The 20,697-nt window shown below is 54.8% G+C and overlaps 8 protein-coding genes across 8 annotated transcripts; 5 read left to right on the top strand and 3 right to left on the bottom strand.

The window, feature by feature from the left end:
• Window positions 1-146: 146 nt before the first annotated feature.
• On the bottom strand, window positions 147-2,198 carry UMAG_12239 (ssDNA-dependent ATPase MGS1; the record flags this gene model as incomplete). Its single annotated transcript, XM_011392053.1, has 1 exon — window positions 147-2,198. The coding sequence occupies one exon, from the start codon at window positions 2,196-2,198 to the stop codon at window positions 147-149; it is 2,052 nt and encodes a 683-aa protein (XP_011390355.1).
• A 1,184-nt stretch (window positions 2,199-3,382) lies between these two features.
• UMAG_10477 (uncharacterized protein) lies at window positions 3,383-5,722 on the top strand (the record flags this gene model as incomplete). Its single annotated transcript, XM_011391999.1, has 1 exon — window positions 3,383-5,722. One exon carries the CDS (start codon window positions 3,383-3,385, stop codon window positions 5,720-5,722), a length of 2,340 nt encoding a protein of 779 aa, XP_011390301.1.
• A 533-nt stretch (window positions 5,723-6,255) lies between these two features.
• On the top strand, window positions 6,256-6,795 carry UMAG_10476 (uncharacterized protein; the record flags this gene model as incomplete). The annotated part of the gene is made up of 1 exon (XM_011391998.1): window positions 6,256-6,795. One exon carries the CDS (start codon window positions 6,256-6,258, stop codon window positions 6,793-6,795), a length of 540 nt encoding a protein of 179 aa, XP_011390300.1.
• Window positions 6,796-7,577: 782 nt separating this feature from the next.
• UMAG_03665 (putative aldehyde dehydrogenase family 7 member A1) lies at window positions 7,578-9,230 on the bottom strand (the record flags this gene model as incomplete). The annotated part of the gene is made up of 1 exon (XM_011391849.1): window positions 7,578-9,230. The coding sequence occupies one exon, from the start codon at window positions 9,228-9,230 to the stop codon at window positions 7,578-7,580; it is 1,653 nt and encodes a 550-aa protein (XP_011390151.1).
• Window positions 9,231-10,527: 1,297 nt separating this feature from the next.
• On the top strand, window positions 10,528-12,456 carry UMAG_03664 (uncharacterized protein; the record flags this gene model as incomplete). Its single annotated transcript, XM_011391848.1, has 1 exon — window positions 10,528-12,456. The coding sequence occupies one exon, from the start codon at window positions 10,528-10,530 to the stop codon at window positions 12,454-12,456; it is 1,929 nt and encodes a 642-aa protein (XP_011390150.1).
• Window positions 12,457-13,973: 1,517 nt separating this feature from the next.
• On the top strand, window positions 13,974-15,722 carry UMAG_03663 (putative uracil permease; the record flags this gene model as incomplete). Its single annotated transcript, XM_011391847.1, has 1 exon — window positions 13,974-15,722. One exon carries the CDS (start codon window positions 13,974-13,976, stop codon window positions 15,720-15,722), a length of 1,749 nt encoding a protein of 582 aa, XP_011390149.1.
• Window positions 15,723-16,579: 857 nt separating this feature from the next.
• On the top strand, window positions 16,580-18,265 carry UMAG_03662 (sterol 14 alpha-demethylase; the record flags this gene model as incomplete). Its single annotated transcript, XM_011391846.1, has 1 exon — window positions 16,580-18,265. One exon carries the CDS (start codon window positions 16,580-16,582, stop codon window positions 18,263-18,265), a length of 1,686 nt encoding a protein of 561 aa, XP_011390148.1.
• Window positions 18,266-18,566: 301 nt separating this feature from the next.
• Window positions 18,567-20,246, bottom strand: UMAG_10475 (uncharacterized protein; the record flags this gene model as incomplete). The annotated part of the gene is made up of 1 exon (XM_011391997.1): window positions 18,567-20,246. One exon carries the CDS (start codon window positions 20,244-20,246, stop codon window positions 18,567-18,569), a length of 1,680 nt encoding a protein of 559 aa, XP_011390299.1.
• Window positions 20,247-20,697: the final 451 nt, after the last annotated feature.

Below are 20,697 nucleotides of genomic sequence, written 5' to 3'. Positions count from 1 at the left end.
CTGTGCTCCTGCTCAGAGACGCACCCAATGCACAGCCCACGCTTTGCTCTGGCTTTGCTCTGGCTTTGCTCTCCTCGAGGATACATTTACCACCCTGTTCATTGACCACGATTGTAGATACACCCAGGTGAAACCAACTGTCAACACTACGCTGTATGCCCTGGTTGCTCGGACTGCATCTGGCCGAGCCTCTGTAGCAGCTCGAGCATGTTTTGCCTTCCGCTCCATTCTTTGCCGCCGTTGCGCTCGCGTTGCCACTCGTCGAGCAGATCCAGATCTACCGACCTTGCACCCAGATCAAAGATGCGCTGGCACGAACCCGGTCCTATACCCGCTCTGCTCGCCATGGCACGCTGCATACTCGTGTGGTGATAGTCGTTTCGATCCGACACACGCATCTGCGCTTGCGCTGGCACTTGTTCCGCTTCCGCTTCCGCTTCGGTTTCCGTTTGGGCTGGTTTGTCTGTGCGGCCATGTTGATGGTCTGCTTCTGTTCGAGCGGGTGCTTCCGCAGGCGTTGGCGAGAGCAGCCGCGTGCCTTTCAACTGAGGCGGGAAAAACTCCTGATACACCGGATGTGCAAACCTCGGTTCGTACCTGTACTCCTTTCCGTACCCTATCTCGTTCATCAACTTGGTCGGAGCGTTTCGAATGTGCAGTGGAACAGGATGGTTGTATCCACCCTCCACCAACGCTTTTGCCTTGTTCCATGCTCGATAGCTTCTCGTGCTCTTGGGTGACTCGGCCAGAAACACGACACATTGTGCCAAATTATTACCACATTCAGGCAGGCCCACCACTTGACACGCTTGGTATGTCGCCGTCGCCATCTGTAGTGCTGCGAGCGTATCGATGTCCTCAGAAGCGGCTACGATCAGTCGTCGCGCGATAAACAGCGCGTCGTCACCAGAGCACACCATGCGTGCGAGCCAGTAGAGCGCCGCGTCCGCGTCGGAGCCACGGATCGATTTGTGCAGCGCACTGATCGTGTCGTAATGCATATCGCCGGTGCGATCGTACTGCAGCGCGGTGCGTTTCAGTGCAGTTTTGAGCCGAGACACGTTCTCTGCCGAGCACACGCTTGCATCAGTAGTCGAGAGCGCCAGTTCGAGCGCTCCCAAAGCTGTGCGTGCATCACCATCGGCCATGTTGGCAATCCAGCGGATAAGATGTTCATCAATATACGCTGCTGCAACGCATTCCGCGTGCTGATCAGCTTGGTCCGATTCGCGCTTTACACTGGCCAGAGCATTGCGAAGCACCTGGCAGCACTCGTCGACGCTGAGTTTTGTCAGCACAAACACGCGCATCCTCGAAATCAGCGCGCTCTGCAATCGGAACGACGGGTTCTCGGTGGTTGCAGCGACAAGCACAATCTGCCCTTTCTCCACAGCAGGTAACAAGACGTCTTGCTGAGCTCGATTGAAGCGCTGAATCTCGTCGATGAACAGCAGCGTCCTCTGTGCAGTAAGTTCGAGTCGATGGAGCGCTTCATCCAGAATCTTTTTTACATCGTTAGCCCCCGAGTTGGTCGCTGAGATTTCGACGAATCGGTGCGGTGGCGGCCCTTGCCGACACGTCGAGTCGGTTGACGAGGCAGATTTGGCTAGCAGACGCGCCAACGTAGTCTTGCCTGTGCCTGGTGGACCCCAAAGGATCATCGAAGGGATCTTGCCTTGGCGCAGCAGCATCTTGAGCGGACCATTGACCACATCGCTCTGGCCGACATACTCGTCGAGCGTTTGCGGACGCATCCTCTCAGCAAACGGTTTCACTGCATCGATTCGGCTGCGTGACGTAGACGCAACAGGCTGAGGCTGATGCGCTTGCTCGCGCCCATCTACCATCGAACCATAATGGAGGCTCTTACCGTTGGTGTTGGTGTTGGTGTTACTTTCTGCGATGGATTCGTGTCGGTGACGCTTGCTAGCGCCTTCGCTTCTAGACCATGTCCCGTTTATCGACAGAGGCGCCTGCGTGTTGGCTTGACTTGGCCTTTTCGAGCCTCGAGGACAAGTGGTGGATGAAGAGGCGCTTGAGAAGAAGCCGCTCCACTGGTCCGTTTTTATCTGCTGGTGGTCACTGCGAGTTGTGGCGCTTTCACCGGACAGACATCGATCAAGATGTGGATTGAGCTGCGAGAGAGGCAGACGCAGCTCGCAGCTCGGACACTCGACCAGCTGCGATGCTGAGCTCATGTCGCACCACTCCTGATTGGCGCGACCAGTCGCATCACGTACTCGACGATGCGCAACCAGCAATGCGAAACTTCGACGTACAGTCAAGAGTGGTTCGACGCAGCAACAACGATCCATGTCAATCAGAGGTGCAATCGACTGACGAGAAAACGCTCAGTTTCGAGTTTTGGCGTCATTCACAATCACGAATTCCGGGCGCGACGGTTCAGCTGCGCTTGTCGCGTCGTCGTGCCTGTGCGCTGCCTTCTGGTGTTCTGTCATAATGTTAGAGTCCCACGCAACAGCTCACAAACAAAGCAAGCCGCTACTCGTGACTCACGGACACGGACACGATGACGAGCATGGATGGCCCCAGTTCAGAACAAGATACGACTTGATTGCTCAACGAAAAGATTCTATACACTATACAACGAGAGGTGTGCTGTACGACAAACGGGTCAAGGGATCGAGCCAAACCAAGCCAAGCAAGATGAAAGAGCAAGAAGAGGGAGGAATGTACAACGAGAACTTGCGACCTAGGTCATTGGATCGCCACGAAGGGCGTACCTCTACCTACGCCGCACCCATTCCCATCGTCGCACCAAGCCAAGTGGCCATTTCTACCGTTTCGTTGTCGTCCGCGAAAAACAAGGTCCTACAAGCTCGACTTGCGTCCAACGAGAACCAGAGAATTTTGCGAACAACAACGAAAAGCATAAGAGAAAAAGACCACTTGACCCTTTGGAATGGTGGTGTAGATCTCCGTCCAGCATTACGGCCTCGTAAGGTCCTCGGCGGTCCCCTTGTCGAGTTGACAAAAGGGATTACCAGTGCGAAGAGGTGCTTTTATAGTAGACGGGGTGCGTACCCCCTCCTAAAGGGGCACGACTTAGCGTTAAGGAAGAGAAGAAACATGTTGCGACCCAATCCTCATGCTTTTGTACTCTCTGCTTTTTTGATTTTTTTTTTCTTTTGCCGCGAGAGTCGTGAGTACACTGCGAAACAGAGACAAACTCGACGAAATTTCGCTTTGATTCGGCCGGAAAATTCGACATCCAGGGTCCAACCAAAGCCGAAATCGAGCGTGGACATAGCAGGCACAGGGCCATGTTGGACAGCTCTGTGTCCCATGCTTCCTCTCTTCGCCTCACCTCCATCGTCTCTAACTACACAGCCGCAGTCATGTACTTTTGATTTCAACGACAATGGCGTACGGTAGCAACAGCAACAGCAGCAGTAGTAGCGGCAGCTATGCGAGTCGACCATCGCGTCTTTCTCGGATCGATCTGGGCGCCAACGACGACGGCGACCTCGACTACTCCGAACAAGCAGGTCCGAGCAACCGTTCGCGCCACATACCTTCAGAACGAGCATTTCACAGCTCAAGCAGCACACGCCAGACGCATGAGGCCGGCCTGTATTACGACCGCGATACCACGTTACGTTCATCGCGCACTCGATACGAGCCAGCTTGTCGTCCGCCAATTCGTCCTCGTAGCCGATCAGCTTCGCCTCAACCAGACGCAGACGTCCTCGCCTACATCCGCGCCCAAAAGGAACAGGACACGTCCAAATCCAACCATGAGCTCGAGCTGGTAGAACACCTGAAAAGGGAAAAGTTCCAGCATGGCGCAGGTAAACTCAAATCGCGCGCACACAAGGAAAGGGAGGCAGAGCAGAGGAAGAAGAAACAGGCACAAGAGGATGCTGCTAAAGCGTACAATGACTTTGTTGCTGCCATGCGCGCAGATGATGAGCGGGATGCAGAAGAGATAGATGGTAGCTCGGCGGCGCAAAACGTTGGTCGGAAGAAATCAATGGGATTTGTGGCTGCTGGAGGTAAGGCTTATGTCGGGTCAAGAACGGACTCGGCCCAATCTAAGCCGATCACGGTTCCAGAGCAAGAAACACGGCAAACAGAATCAAGACCAACCGTACCGCTAAAACGAGTGAGTACTGCCTTTAGCGACGATTCAAGCGATGACAAAGTCGGCACCAACACCACTGCGCATGCGCACAAAGAGCCCCCGCAACGTAAACGTCACCAAGCCATGTCGACCTTTCTCACGCAACTCCAAACTGAACAGGCCGAACGAGAATCTCGACTGTCAGACCTCGCCTCGTCCACCAACGTCTCCATCTCGACATTGCTTGCGCATGAGACGCTTTCCAAACCCGGATCGCGACAACTCACCTCGGACCCGCTCTCCACTAACATCTGCATCCTCTCGCTACCGCCCAACGTCGACGAACGCAGTATGGGCGAGTTCTTTGCTGCGTGGGGAGATGTTGCGACGGTCAAGATCATGTGGCCGAGAGGCGAGCAGAGGGAAAGGCTGGCTGGCTTGACCGGCTTTGTAGCGTTCATGAAGAGGGGTGAGGCCGAGTACGCTTTCAAGCAGGCAGATGGGGCTATGTGGGGTGGAGTTAGGATCAAGTTGAGTTGGGGCAAGGCGATGCCATTGCCGAATCGGGCTATGTATCCCATGTTCAGCGAGCACAGGGCCGACAGGCAGACCGAGGATCACAGATCAGGTGCCAACTCGTCGCGTACGAACAGTGCTATTCCACACCTCATCATTCGTCATCGAACAGCCGGTGCAAGCACCGAAGACCAGAGGCAAAAGATTCGAGATCAAGTGCACAACCAGTACCCGGAGATGCAGCGGCAGTTGATCGAAACCGTAGCATCCAGGATTCGAAGCAACGGTGCGCATTTCGAACATATCTTGCGAGAGCGCGAAGCCGAGAATGCGCAATTTGCGTTTTTGTTCGAACCGGATTCGGTGCTGCATCACTACTTTCGCATTTGCTTGGACGCGCACTATGTGGTCCCTGCACGCGAGGAGCCATTTGGCGACCAAGGGAGTGATGAACTCTACTCGACCGATTCAGGTGAGGAATCCGAGACGCGACGATGTGCTTCTGCCAGGTCCACCACCTTGGGTGTGCCACTGGCGCCGCTTGCTCAGCGTCGTTTCCACTCGATGCTGCGCAGTCTCACATTGCGTCGAGAACGTATAGCGCGAATCACAGCGTTTGCGCTTGACCACGCTACCAGCTACACCTCGATCGTCTCGATCCTCATCAGCTCGCTCCTACAAGCTCGTACACCGATCCCGCGCAAACTAGCGCGACTCTACGCAATCAGTGATATCCTTCACAACGCCGGTTCGCCCATCTCCAACGCTTGGCGCTACAGAGCCGCTTTGGAATCTCAACTACCGCTCGTGTTTGCTCATCTGGGACAAGTCGCAACGTGTTTCGAGGGTCGCATGAGGAGGGAAGAGTTCAAGGCCAAAGTGGTCGCATTGCTCGATATCTGGGACGGATGGATTGTTTTGAGTCCGCATGTGTTGGCGAGGTTGAGGAGCGTTTTTCATCGCCCTCCAGTGGTCGGTGCAGCAAAGGTGCCAGAGGACAAGATACAACAGGAACATGTGGATGGTGAAGCGCTCAACTCGAACGCATCGCATGCTGCGGCCGAGTGTATGTCGTCGACCGTCATGGATGGCGAGGAAGATGTAGACGGAGAAGCACTTTGAAATTCAGTGCGCTAGTGCGCTCGCCCATGCACATATTCACTTGAGGCTTGGTGGTTTCTGTGAAAAATCATTTACGATTGCGGATCGCATCTAGACTCACGACTGTTGTTACAGGCGCCGCAACATGATACGAGTCGGCCGAGAATAACTGGATTGTCCACGGGCCGGAAAATGACTATTGTGGATGGATCGGCTTTCATCCACTAAGCTAGCGTGGTAGGGGCACGCCATCCACTAGTGCCTTTCGCACTTACCATGGATGAGCTGGACCTCATCCATTCTATTACTCTTCTATCATTCTATTACTCTTCTATCATTCTATTACTCTTCTATCTTACTGTTTACTCGCCATCGCGAAACTAGTTACGTTACGTTTGTTCGACCAGTGCAGCAATCCAATGCATTGCTGCCATACACGTTCGTGCCCTTAGGCCTGTGGATCAGCGCGATCAAGATCCAGAACCTACACCGGCACTGGAGCACCTACACTGCAGACGGACCCTCAACCATCACTAGATATCATATAGGATGGTATGCGCAAGTTCATGGCTTGCGTAGCACTGTTAGCAGTTAGCTGGTCAGCTATGGTACGCGGCCCGGCTGTTCACAGTAGGTCGTCCAATGAGGTTGCCCAAGTCGGCTATGCTACGATCGCCAATTCTCCTGAAAGGATCCATATCGGAGATGATGGTACGCTTCATGTCCATCTCTACGATACACAATGGTATAGGGTTGACGGTGATATTAGAGACCCTAAAACTCAAGACAAGGTCCAAGATTTGCTAAACCTAGAGGCCAAGCCCCAATGGCGATTGCAGATCAACGAGAGCGACCACACCGCTTACTGGTATAACCCGAGCAAACAAGTCATCGCGTATACCTTCAAACCAGAGCACTCACGGATCTTTTTTGCGAAGCACATCAACCGATACTTCGGACAAGAGATCGTCCCAGTCCCCCAACAAGACCCGGCTCGGCACGCAGATTTCGGGAACCCTGCCTCCAGTTTGAAGGAGCCTAGCAAGTCACTAAAACTGGATAAGAGGCTGACATGCTCTGACGAGTTCTGTTAGGACACGGCTGACGTCTGTCGGTGGGGTGCGGGCAGTGCTTCAGAGCGCGTGTCGAAGACTATTGCACGGACCGCGGGCTCCCGAACTACATAGGGAACTGTACTACACATTCGTGATTGCTACAGGAAATGGAGGATCTCAGAAACGCCTGTACGGGGGGACTACCTTACACTCAAAGAGTATTATGCCGCACCTGACCGTTACCATTGGGGCACAACCAGACCCATTACGGTATGAGTGGGAGTCCCATTTTTGGGCGACGTAAAATGTGACGACTAGGGCTTTGGTTGTCCTACGTGCGGGATCAGTGGGTGCATTTCGCGAATGCTATTCTACAGAGCCATAAGTATGGCCGCCAGTATAAACAAGAGAGTTGGCTTCCGGCTTAAGTGTGGACTTAAGGCGCCGGTTGGGGATGCAGCAGGTGAAAAGTACCAAGAGAGGTTGATATGAGAGTGGAAAAGTAACCAGATGACCGTCCTGTGTCGGATTCCGAGGGAGCGTGGGCTAGAGAAACATACCGTTCGATCCGTGTCAAGCTCGATTTGGTGCGCTCGAGCAGCGAGACATGGAAAACATCATTCACCCAAAGTTCCGCTGGCAAGCGGAGGCGGTAGGCTCGACTACCGATGCGCTCGATCCGCAGCAAGGGACCCGCGAAACGAGTATCAAGCTTCGGACTCGGACGGCGCGTCTTCCCGTTCTTGCGATTCACATAGACCAAGTCGCCGACTTGGAATTCGATTTCTTTGCGCTTCTTGTTGTACTGCTCAACAGCATGATCAAGCGTCAAACACGACACCCTGCGCAAGGGCGACTTTGCTACTGTAGTTGACGGTGCTGGTGGCCCACCTGCAGTACTGTTTCCACGCATCGCCGCCGCACTCTCTGCCCCAACCTGTTGCCTTGTTGCCTCCAAAAGCGGCGCCGACCTCTGCGCCACTTGTGCTGACGTTGACATTGACAATGCCGCAATCGCTGCCGAGCGCGCCCTGCCAGTCGCCAATGTTGGTGAGTTTCGTGGTAAACAGGCTGCTCGAGAGACCTTGACGAACGCCGTTGTTGAGTGCGATTGCCTCGTCGAGCGTGTCAAACAGAGCTACGTTGAGGATCGGAGCAAACACTTCTTCCTGAAACACCTGGTCGGTGCACGAAGCGGGCATGGCAATCGCCGGCAGAACATAGTTTCCCTTGCCCTGGACCAGGTGTTTGTCCAGACCAGGATTCGAGCTAGATTCGGGACCAAACAGGATCTTGCCTCCAGTCGAACGGATCGTGTCGAGCGTCTTCCAGTACTTTTCCACGGCACCCCTGGAATGCAATGGCCCACACAGAATGTTGGGATCGGTCGGATCTCCGATCAAATGTTTTTCTTGCAACGAAGCGTAAAACTTGACCAATCGATCCAAAAACGTCTGCGCGACTCGTCGCTGCAAGAGCAAGCGTCGTGTTGTAGTGCATCTCTGACCCGCGGTTCCTACCGCAGCAAAAGCCACCGCGGGAACTGCCAGGTCGAGATCCGCATCGTCCAAGACGATCGCCGCATTGTTGCCGCCCAATTCCAACAGGATCTTGCCGAGACGTCCCGCCACGTCCTGTGCCACGAGCTTGCCAATGTGTTCAGATCCTGTAAACGAGGTGAGCTGAATCCGGGCGTCACGCGTCAGTGTCTGGCCGGTCTCGACGTCTCCGCAAACCAGTGCAGCCAGCGCGGTTGGAAGCTGGTGCTTTTCCAGCACCTTGATCAACAGTTTCGTCGTTGCGATCGCCGTGAGTGGTGTGGTTGGCGATGGTTTCCAGATGGTCGCATTACCGCAGATAAACGAAAGGCAGAAGTTCCAGCCGTGCACCGCAACCGGAAAGTTGAATGCCGTGATCACGCCGACCAGTCCGAGCGGATTCGCAATCTCGTAGATCACATGTCCCGGTCGTTCCGAGGGCAGAACCGAGCCTGCGATGCTTCGCGAAAGTCCTACCGCCATATCGGCTACATCAATCACTTCCTGAACCTCGCCTCTGCCCTCCGAGAGCACTTTACCCATCTCATAAGAGATGAGCGCGCCCAATGCGTGCTTGTGCTCCATGTACGCCGCACAGATGTCCTTCATTACTCCACCACGCGTTGCTGCCGGCACAGTAGCAAACATGCGCTGCGCAGCTTGCGCCGCAGCGATCACCGAGCTCACTTGCGCCGCAGTCGCACAGCTAACCGTGCCAAGTGTCTCGCCCGTAGCAGGGTTCACCGACGTCAACGCGGATGAGGCGCAAGCACCGTGTTGCCAGCTGCATCCATCAAAGACGCCTGGAATCTTGGAGCCCGGTGCGGGCAGTCCGAGCGAGGCAAACACCGACGCCACCGTGGTAGGCTCCGAGACGCTCTTGGCTGTGCGAGTGGTAGCAGCGTGTGCCGCAGGCGTGCAGACGGGTTCAGGCATGTTGAACGAGAACGGCTTGCAGCAGATGATAGCAGTGCTTGTGAAAATAAGTGTCAATGTCGCCAGCTGAGCGTAGAGGGAGAGTAGGATCGAGCAGGACAATGAATTTTGGGGGAAGAGAAGCAGCTGCGAGCTCAGTTGACCATCGTTTTATATCGTGAGATCGCAAGAAATGGTCCCTTCTGCCTCATCCTGGTCAGCAGCGGCGCAAGACAGTTGAGCGTATCACCAATTTGCATGCGGTGCCATACACCGTGTCCAGGACCACATTGACTGGTCAAGGAAAGCAATTGTGCAGAATATGAGAGCTACCACATTACACTTGTTGCACACAGCGCGCCGTGCGCTGTAGGCGGTGGGCATGTCGCGTTTGACGGTGATGGCTCGACACTGCGTATCCTCTTCCGGTCTGATATCCACTTGACACGCATCCTCATCGCCACGTCGAACTGTTTAGCCGCGATCAGCAGACCCACACTTTGGCGCTTACAACGAGCGAGAGCCGTGGAATGAGCGTGCCGATTGTGGCACATTTCGAGCGGAGAATTGCCGCCAACTGGCGTGGCGCCTTCTGTAGGTCGGCGATTTGCCGAGCTGCGCCCCGTTTTCTCGGCATTTCGCCGTGTCTGGTTCCAGCTGCCGCCAAATCAGCGGTTGCACCTGTGAGGTGTGTAACCGACTCTCACATGACTAAGCATACTAAGCATACATGACAACGCGCAGTGCACGCACGTACCAAAGGGATGGAGCGAACAGCGGAAAAGCGGAAAAGCGAACAAAGAGCAAAGAGCAAAGAGCAAGAGACAAGTGCTAAAAAAGCATAGTGCAGGATCGGCTTGTCAAACAGCGCAGTGGGTTGCGATGTGCGACTTTATCTCTACGGCAGCCACGCCAGCTACGGCGCGGCGTCTGTGTCTTGACTTGCTCTGCGCAAACACGAAATAGTGACGAGTGTAGACTGATAAGCGCGAAGCTCAGTCATGATCGCTGTTGCGCTTTCATTTCGTAGACCGAATGCAAACGGATGCTGTGTGTATGTGGTATGCCGAGCAAGTTGCCGCTGCTGTCTGTTGTCTGTTGTCTGTTGTCTGTTGTCTGTTGTCTGTTGCCTTTCCTCGCTGCGTTGTGTTGATATGATAGCCGAGGTCGTGCGCAGGCGCATATATCAATCGCGCTCCACCGCTCATTGGAGACTGGGTCTTTCCACATCCTCCTTGCGCTTTTACAAACACGTCCACGCATGCCAACAGGACGCAGATGAACGTCTGAATCGCACTTGGTTCTCGACTTGCCTGTTATGTACACTACCGACACACGTGCAAGGTATACATTCGTCTCTTTGCAAAGTACCGCCACGGATTACGCCGAGACAGCGAACTGTAAGCAGCGACGGGATCGTCGTGGAAGTCAGACAACTGATCGTTGCGACGTGCATCCGGCTGTTGCACAACTGTACCTGCGTACGATTGCGTCGTTGGACGGTGTACCACGTCGAGCGTATAGTGATACAGCGGTGGAAAAGAAATCGAGTAGGAAGACGAACAAGATGGGCGTACAAGCGAACGTGATACGCGCAACAAGGTCGGTGATGTCGGAAAAGTTGACGACGACGTTGGACCTGACAGCGAGCTTTGAGGAATCGCAATCGCAGACGTTGCCGGCGCTCAGCAGCACGGACGAGAGCGAAGTGTCGTCGTCCACGTCGTCGATCTCGAGCAAAGCGTTGACGAGCAGTCAGATGCGTGCGCTGCTCGCGTCATGCATGTCGTCCATGTACCGCTGTGAAGTACCGCTCTACGGCGAACTCGTCTCGATCATCTCGAGCGTCAACTCGGACGTGATTCGCGCCGCCGCGAACACGATCAGCGACGACGAAATCTCGAGGCTGTACGTCGAGCGTCACGGCGCGATCCGCGTCGGCACCGCCCAAGAGCTTTCGCTGCTAGCAAGGATCTTCAAAGTATTTGGAATGCATCCCGTGGGCTACTACGACCTAATGCGCGATGCCAAACTACCCATCCATGCAACCGCATTTCGACCGGTGGGAAGAGAGAACCTGGTCAAGAACCCCTTCCGGATCTTCTGCAGTCTGCTTCGACTGGACTGCATTGCGGATGACGAGACGAGAATGTTGGCCAAGCAGCTACTGGAAAACAGGCAAATTGTTTCAGAACGATGCATCGAGTTGCTCGTCAAAGCCGAAATGGATCTGCAGACGTGCAAGGATTATCAAGACGACAGCAAGGTCAGTGGTCTGACGCGCGACGAAGCGTTGGAGTTTGTCGAGCGCGTGGTGGATATTTTCGCGTGGCACAAGGACACGCCCGTGTCACTGGAGCAGTACAACTTGCTGGCTGAAACGCACGCGCTTGTTGCCGACATAGTCAGCTTCCGCGGTCCTCACATCAACCACTTGACGCCACGAACGCTGGACATTGACCAGGTGCAGCGCACCATGCTCGCTCGTGGCATTGATGCCAAGGACGTCATCGAGGGTCCACCTAGGAGGGAGAACGAGGTGTACTTGAGGCAGACAAGTTTCCACGCACTCTCGGAAAGCGTCGAGTTTCTAGGTGGCAACACGGGCACGGTGGAAGGCAGGCACAAGGCGAGGTTCGGAGAGATCGAGGCGAGAGGTCAAGCTCTCACGCGCAAAGGCGCTCAGCTGTACGATGCGCTGATGCAACAAGTGGCGTGCAGGAAGAGAGAGGTGGAGCAGAAGAGTGGAGCAAAGATGGAAAAGGAGGAATGCGTTCAGATTATGCAACACGTCTTCCAGGATGGGTTTCCGGATAGCAAAGATGAACTGCTGCGACAAGGGTTGGGCTACTTTACGTTCAGCATCAACGACGGTCAGCTGGCCAAGAACATGTGGGAGCGCCAAAGTCAAGCCTCTGCTTCTTGTGACTTGCTAGCCGATATGGTCAAGAGTGGAGCATTGCATGCAGAGCCTATCACGTACGAGGACTTTTTGCCCGCTTCGGCAGCGGGTATCTTTCAAAGCAATCTTCCCCAAGCCACCGCGTCGCTACCTCTGGACCCGCGATTGCAGATGGAAGCTTGGGAGGCGAGAGCTACGCTACAAGCCGCGGTGGGCGGAACCATCTTGGACTACTTTGCTCTCTACACCGAACAGCAGAGCCAGAGTCTTATCGAGGTGGGCACCGTCTTAGGCACCGATATGGGAGAGATAGTGCGCGAGATAGCAACGCGCCAGGACGCGTAAAAGCTTTATCTCGAAATTTTTGGCTTTGGAACACTCTTGTACTCATGGACCCTGCTTGCTCAATGCCATGTGCGATCCCGATCAAGATTGCTAGATGATAGGTCGGTGCCAAGCAGTGACGAGGGAACGGGGCGATAGCGTGTGAAAGGGTGGGGAAGCGAGATGAGCGATTATCCGAATTTCGAGATACGCATCAAGCGATAAAAAGATTGAGCAGCGGTGGGGGAGGCAGCGGCCGAGTTTGCTATCTTGTTTGACCGCGAGCAGAGCACGCAGCTCACTGAGAAGCGATTCGCGAGCCGACATTTGCCGCACACAGGCACGATCGATACGAGAGGAGAGCTCGCTGATTGCGGGGGAGGGTGGGGAGAACACGGTTGCGATGAACCGATGCTAGGGCGCCGCTCTTAGCGAGGCAAACCTGCGGCCAGGCTCAACATGGATCGAAGCCAACGTGAGCTCATGCGCGAGAGGGTATTTCAGTGTGGCAACGTGCACAGTGCTTTCGTGTTTGCGCTGTACTTGCATCTTGTGATGAGGACGCGATACAGTGAAGAGTGTTTGTACTGTGCTTTGATGCACAGAAGTGCCGCATATGTGACACGCGTTCAAGATGTATGGAACGGATGACGACGGAGGACTCACGATTCAACTAGTCAGCTGCTCATGGTGAGCAGGCCGATTAGGTTCGCAAACTCGGCCGTCTCTGCGCGTCGGTCAGATTTTTGACAGATGACAATCACCAATCGCCGAGACGTGAATCGTGAATTGTATTCACGATTGTACCGTATACACAGAGAGCGTGGAGGAACGCGGGAAAGAATGGTACTGTAAATCGTGAATCTACTGTACTCACACTGTACATACAGTAAGTTACTGTAACGTTGAATTTTGTTGGCAACTCACGCCTGTCAAATACAGTACTGTATGCACGGTCAAGTTTCCAAGGCTAGGCCAATCATGAGCAGCAAACTTACAACCCGCCAGAGATAAGCAAACAGCAAACTCACGACTCTCTGTCAATCCACCGCAATCAAGCGTCTGTGAGTCTTGGCGGCGTCTGCCTTGCACCCTTCTCCCCGCCTTTGGATGCGTTCAACAAATCATGAGTCGCAAATGCTCGCTCGAGTTGCCGCTTCTGGCTGCCGAGGTCTCGTGCATTTGTTCCGTAACGGCAGCCAGCCATGCGTGTTTGCCACGCGTTGCTTCCGCCTCGCCTGCAAGCTTATCTTGACTTTTGGGTTGGCTGGCGCTATCCACGGTAGAGACTCTCGATACAGATACTGTAGCTGCATGCTAGCTAACTCGCTCATGCGACACATCTTGACATTCCACAGATCAACATATAACATAGACCTCGTATCACATGTTATCCCAGTCCATCTCTTCCGCATCTCACTCACCCTCCTCTTGCCAGCTCTCAATCCTTCAAAAAAAAAAAAAAAAACAGTAAAGAAAAGTCCATCTTCCTCCTCCTTGCGAAACCATCTCCTCGCCCGCGCTCCTACTACTACACAATGACGTTGCTCAAGCGCGCCATCAACGCGGCCACCATCAAGGGCTCTGAGCGTCGACCTGGCGAATCGCGTGGCAATGCCCTGCTTCGCAACGCCGATTTGCTCCCCGTTCCGCCTGAGCGCCGTACTTGGGGCTGGATCGATTTCACCGCCTTCTGGATCTCTGATGGTCTCAATCTCAACACGTTTATGATTGCTTCAACCGCCGTATCTGCGGGTCTCACTTGGTCGCAGGCTTGGGCCGCCATCATCGTAGGTTACTTTTGCGTGGCGTTTTTGGTAGTTATGACGGCTCGAATCGGTGCGGTCTACCATGTCTCGTTTCCGATCCTGGCGCGCAGTACGTTTGGTGTGTGGGGCGCGATCTGGCCGATTATCAACCGCTCGGCGATGGCTTGCATCTGGTACGGTGTACAGGCATACATCGGTGGACAGTGTGTCACGTTGGTAATCGAGAGCATGTTCCCCAGCTACGCGAGGATGCCCAACCATCTCCCCGAAAGCGCGGGCGTTACGAGCCAACAGTTCCTGTCGTTCTTCCTGTTTTCGCTCATCTCGATCCCATTGGTGATTACGCACCCTACAAAGATTCGGCTGTTCTTCAACTTCAAGTCGATCGTGGTGCCGATCGCGGCGATTGCCTTTTTCGCATGGTCGGTCGCTGACGCCAAGGGTCTTGGACCCATCGTGCATCAGTCCGCCACTTTGAAAGGATCCAAGTTCTCGTGGACGTTTGTCGCCTCGCTCATGTCGTGCATCTCCAACATGGCTACGCTCGTTCTCAACATCCCCGACATTTCCAGAATGGCCAAGAACAAGACTTCAGTCAAGTGGTCGCAGCTGTTGGCGATTCCTCTGACGTTTTCGTTGACGAGCTTCTTGGGCATCATCATTGCCAGTTCAAGCCAGGTCATCTATGGCAAACTCATCTGGAACCCCGTGGATCTGCTCGGTCAGAGGCTCAAGATGGACCCCTACGATTCCAAGGCGAGGGCAGGCGTGTTCTTTATTGCTTTTGCTTTCATCATTGGACAGATTGGTGTCAACATTGCTGCGAATTCGCTCTCGGCGGGTCACGACCTGGCGGCGGCGTGTCCTCGCTACATCAATATCCGTCGGGGTAGCTTGGTGGCGGCGGCGGTGGGCTTTGCCATGTGTCCGTGGAACCTGCTCAAGGACAGCAACAACTTTGCCACGTACCTGTCGGCCTACTCGCTCTTCCTCTCGAGTCTGAGCGGAACCATGATGGCGGACTACTACATTGTCAAGCGCGGCAAGCTCGATATGCCGTCGCTCTTCTCGGCGAGCTCGGGCAAGTCGGACACCACCGTTCCGCACATGTACCACTACTGGAACGGTATCAATGTGCGCGCGTTTGTGGCGTACATTGCCGGTATCGCCATGACGGTGGCAGGCTTTGCCGGCGTGCTGGGCGCAGAGGTCTCGCTCACCGCGCAGAGGATGTACATCCTGGCTTACCCGATTGGATTCCTCGTGGCAGGCATGGTGTATGTGGCACTGTGCGAGGTGTTCCCGGTCCCTGGAGGTGTGTCGGTGCGGGAGCACAGGCAATTCTTGGAGCCCGAAAGCTGGGAGGCCGATATGTGGCACGGTTCCGAAATGCCCGTCGACGACGCTGACGCTTTGCACACCGCCAGCGACATTGAGAAGGGCTCGGATTACAAGGCCGATGTCTCCACCGCTCAGCAACAGCAAGTCTCGAGCTCGGACTACTATCTGCAGAAATGATCGTCCCCGAACACTCACAGACTCTCAATCCACTGGAACGCCTTGATCTTTTCTTTTACGCTTCGCTTGTACTTTATATTCATGTATACCTCATTCGAGCATGTTTGTTTGTTGTTTGTCTTTGGCGAATCGCCCATTCGTTTGTGTTTTACCATGCTTGCTCGTGGCTTTCCAGGTAGGGAGCGTGGTTGATGCTTTCACGCCAAGTGGCCCGATTTCAGCGATCAGCCGATTGTCGATTCGAGCCGATTCGTGATTCACGATAATATTCTGATTGCAACGATGAGCGAAGAGCGAAGAGCGAAGAGCGAATCACGAATCACGAATCACGAATCGTGAATCACGAATGATGCGCTGACCGTTTTGGGGGGCTGCGAAAGGTGAGCGGTCAAGTTCGTGCAACATGATCATCCGATTTTGGCTGCACCAACGCGGTGAGAATGATTGGCTGTACGCTCATTTCGAGTCTCTGTCCAAAAACCAAAAACGAGAAAAAAGAAAGAAAAAAGAAAAAAGAAAAAAGAAATGGTCAATAGTGAGCGATTTCTTCTCAAGCAACACAATCACGAATCAATGAAACCAAGATTTAATAAAATAACTTGAGCCGCTCACGCTGACGCTCATCATGCGCTGCGAAAATCATTCGTGATTCACGACTCACGATTTAGGATTTTGGGCGGCGCGCGTGTGTATATGTGTGTGCGCGTGAGTGTGTGTGTGTGTTTCGTGCTTCCTGAATGTGCATCAGCTCGAGACTGGCGTGCTTATCGAGCAGATCGTGTCGATTCTTGCTGGATCTCCATCATCACCAACACGATCCACACAGACCGACGTGGTTGTCGTACACTTGCGTACTCATGGTGGCCTCCTCGTCTTCGGCGACAGCGTCGTTGCTCGACCAGCTGTTTGCGCTTACGCCTCTCGCCGATTCTTCGGCCTGGATCAAAACCATCACGGTGCTCGTTTTGCTTCCCTTGCTCGCGGTCGTTCTCAACGTAGCATCGCAGCTTCTGCTTGCGACTCCCAAGAATCATCCTCCGGTGGTGTTTCACTTTGTGCCTGTGATTGGATCGGCGATCTACTATGGTATCGACCCTTACAAGTTCTTTTTCGAATGCCGCGAAAAGTATGGCGATGTGTTCACGTTTGTTCTGCTCGGACGCAAGATCACGGTGGCGTTGGGACCCAAGGGAAGCAATCTCGTCTTTAACGCCAAGCATCAGCAGGTGACGGCAGAGGACGCGTATACGCACCTCACCACGCCCGTGTTTGGCAAAGAGGTGGTATACGATGTGCCTAATGCGGTGTTTATGGAGCAGAAAAAGTTTGTCAAGGTGGGTCTGTCGATCGAAAACTTTCGCGTCTACGTGCCGCAGATCGTGGATGAAGTGCGAGAGTACATCAAGAGCGATGCGCGTTTCAGCGCACTCAAGACGCGCAAGACGATCACAGTCGATATTTTTCAAGCCATGTCGGAACTCATCATCCTGACCGCATCCAGAACGCTGCAGGGCAAGGAAGTCAGACAGGGTCTCGACAAGTCATTTGCGCAACTGTATCACGATCTCGACTCGGGCTTCACTCCGATCAACTTTGTGATTCCCAACCTGCCGCTGCCGAGCAACTTTAAACGCGACAGGGCGCAGAAGAAAATGTCGCAGTTCTACCAGGACATTGTGGCGAAACGACGAGCTGCGGGTGCATCCACGTCTGCCGACGACGCCAGTGGCGAAAACGATATGATCGCAGCACTGATCGAGCAAAAGTACAAGAACGGACGTGCACTCAGCGGCGTCGAGATTGCACATATGATGATTGCACTCTTGATGGCGGGTCAGCACACGAGCAGCGCCACGTCGTCGTGGGCGTTTCTGCGTCTGGCTAGTCGACCCGAAATCATCGAGGAGCTATACGAGGAGCAGCTCAACGTGTACTCTGACGGACACGGTGGTTTGAGGGAACTCGACTACGAGACGCAAAAGACGTCGGTGCCTCTGCTGGATGCTGTGGTCAAAGAGACGTTGCGACTGCACCCGCCTCTGCACAGCATCATGCGATATGTGAAATCCGACCTTGCCGTTCCACCTACGCTCTCGTCGCCGACGTCGACTAAATCCGAGCCGGATGCCCACTATGTGATTCCCAAGGGCCACTACATTATGGCTGCACCTGGCGTGTCGCAAGTGGATCCTCAGATTTGGAAGTCATCGGACCAGTTTGATCCACACCGGTGGTTGGACGCTACGACCGCTGCGGCGATGCAGGACTCGGGCGAGGACAAGCAAGACTTTGGCTTCGGAATGATCTCCACCGGTGCCAATAGCCCATACCTTCCCTTTGGCGCCGGAAGACATCGGTGCATCGGAGAGCAGTTCGCCTATCTCCAGATCGGCGTCATCCTAGCCACCTTCGTCCGCATCTTCAAATGGCACCTCGACTCCAAATTCCCCGATCCCGACTACCAAAGCATGGTCGTCCTTCCCAGCAAAAACGGTTGCGCCATCGTCCTCACCCCCCGAGCCGAATCCCTCCACCTCGACTAGCCACATGCCCAATCCCATCCCCTTTCCCTCGCTCCCCTTTCCCCATCCTGTACATAGTTACCTCACGCTACCCTTAATCTCGCCTGCCATTCCTCACGGACTCTCACGCACACTCACGCACACTCACGACTTGATCACCAAGTCCAACGGCTGAGCGAAACGTCCCAGACTGCATGCCATTTCGCCCAAGTTACTCGCACTCTACCTAAGTTATTCGGCACATGTGGCCCTGTGGAGCGCATGTTGTGCTGTGCAGCACTGACATCCACCCAAAATGACGTAGCAAGATGAGATCGCCCAGTCAAGTGCATTCGTCGGAACGCCTAGCGAGAGCGCCTTCAGACGGAGGCGCAGGGTCCTGGAACGGATCGTTGGCGCGCGTCTGCACGGCGCTATCTGTCGAACTGGCGCCCGTGCCCAACCAGGAGGATCGCTCGGCTGCATCGCTTGGCGAAGTCTGGTGTGGCGGCGGTTGAATTGTGCCGAACGGCGTTTCCCCGAACGGGATGCCCAACGTCGACGCCGAGACAGTCGATGTTCGATCGCCTCCTCGCGCTCGCCCGCCGAACCGGTTCGAGTGAGGCGGAGCGAGTTCCGTCTCCTCCTGAGGATCTTTGAACGGATCCGTGGGAACCGGCTTGCGTTTCAGACTCGGCACTTTGACCAACTGCGCCTTACCCCCCTTCTCCACCTGCACCCTTCTTACGCCTTCCGCACTGACCGGCGTGATCACCTGTGGTGCCGACAGCACGTACGACAGGCTCCCCGAATGCGTCGAACCAATCGTGTTGATCGTCGCGCTCGAAAGTGGTCGGTCGGAGCGAGAGTACGCAGCCGAGGCCTTGAGTGTGTCGACGGGGTCAATCGACATAAAGTCGTATGCGGCTTGGTCTTGGTCTGCGTAAGAAGTGGTGCTGCTGGGCGCCGAGTGCGGTTGCGGTTGCAGCTGCGATTGAGCGAGCGGCGACGAGTTGGTGGGTCGATGAGGTTGCGACGAGTCCGGGATGCGAAGGTTCAGGTCGGGCGCGCGCGTGGGTCGAACTGGACCCAGACGCAAAGTGTTGACTTGCACCACGGGCGCGCCCGTGGCGCGGTGAGCGGTGGAGGGTAGAACGAGTGGTGAGATGGATGGAGAGTCGGCTAGAGATCCACCATCACCCGCACTTGCATCCTCGAAAGAAGCGCCATACGCGGTAGCCGAAGGCTTGAAAGCGATCGGAATGATGTTGTGCGAGCCAAAGCTGCTTGTGCCAGAGCCGATACTGACCCTGGGACCAGCGCCGCTAGTAAGCGATCGAGCGCTCGACTGAATCGACGCGACCGTGTTGCGTTTGCGATTCGTGGCTGGCACCGAGCCATCAGCTGCACTCGCGTGCGAATCTTCTTCCTCCTCCTCCTCGGCGCCTTCCGTGATTCTGGAAAGGTGGGTCGCCGCGCCAAACGATTTGCGCCTGAAAGCGGTGGGCTCAGCCAGCGAGCCCAGGCCACCCTTGTCGTTGTTCAGCACGCCTGTCACCTGAGTATACTCGGTATCGTTGTCCAGGTCATCCGCATCGATAATGGCAAACGCCGAATTGGGAGCGTCAGAAGTGCGAGGTTTTTGGGCGCCACCACCAAGCTGGAGGGTGATGGCTTGCTTTTCGTTGCGCAGCTTTTCGCGTCGTTCCATAGCATCCTGATGCAAAGCGAGACGACGTTTGGCTTTGAGGCGCTTCCAGAAGCAGAAGCCAACCGCGGCTGCGAGCGCTACGATGAAGAGGGCTGCAAGACCGCCTCCCAAAGCAGACGAGTTGCTGCTCTTGTGCGCCGCGTATCCGGGGATGGCGACGCACTTGTTGACAGGACAGTCTTGGCAGGAAGAGCGAAAGATCTGTTGACATTGTTGACCAGCGGCGCAAACTGGGCAAGGGGCGATGTTGTTGCAGACCGCACAGCCGTCGCGCTTTTTCAAGAGAAACGCGGTCGGATGAGAGCGACGCATTGTTGGAATAGGTTTATACGAGCGATGGCCAAGTCGAAGCTGGTGATTTGAATCAAGTAGGTCCGAGTCAATGAGACGGTAAATGACGAGAGGCTCAACGTCAGTCAAGAGGCCAAGAGTGGGCGTGACAATGGGAACGATGGAGCTTGTGGATCTCCGAAGAACCAGCTTCGGAGCGAACGGCGAAATGTGCGCTGAACGTGAACGAAAAAGGAGTGTATGGGAAAGACAATGGACTGAGTCAAAGGTGAGACGAGAGGCTGTGATGTCGATAAAGTAAAGGTCGACGTTGATGGTGACGATGAAAAGAGATGCAAGCCGTGAACGGTACTGTAGGGATCCATGCCGACAGCCAACAGCAGCAGCGTGGGTTCTGTGTAGGGCGCGTTGCTATCGACGCATCTAAGCGAGCAACAGAGCTGTGTGTTGCACGTTTGCGTTGGAAACTCAC

The sequence above is a fragment of the Mycosarcoma maydis genome, chromosome 10 (assembly GCF_000328475.2).
Source record: "Mycosarcoma maydis chromosome 10, whole genome shotgun sequence".
Taxonomy (NCBI): Eukaryota; Fungi; Basidiomycota; class Ustilaginomycetes; order Ustilaginales; genus Mycosarcoma; species Mycosarcoma maydis.
Note: the sequence above shows the minus strand (reverse complement) of the source record. Positions and strands in the feature narration are given on the sequence as shown.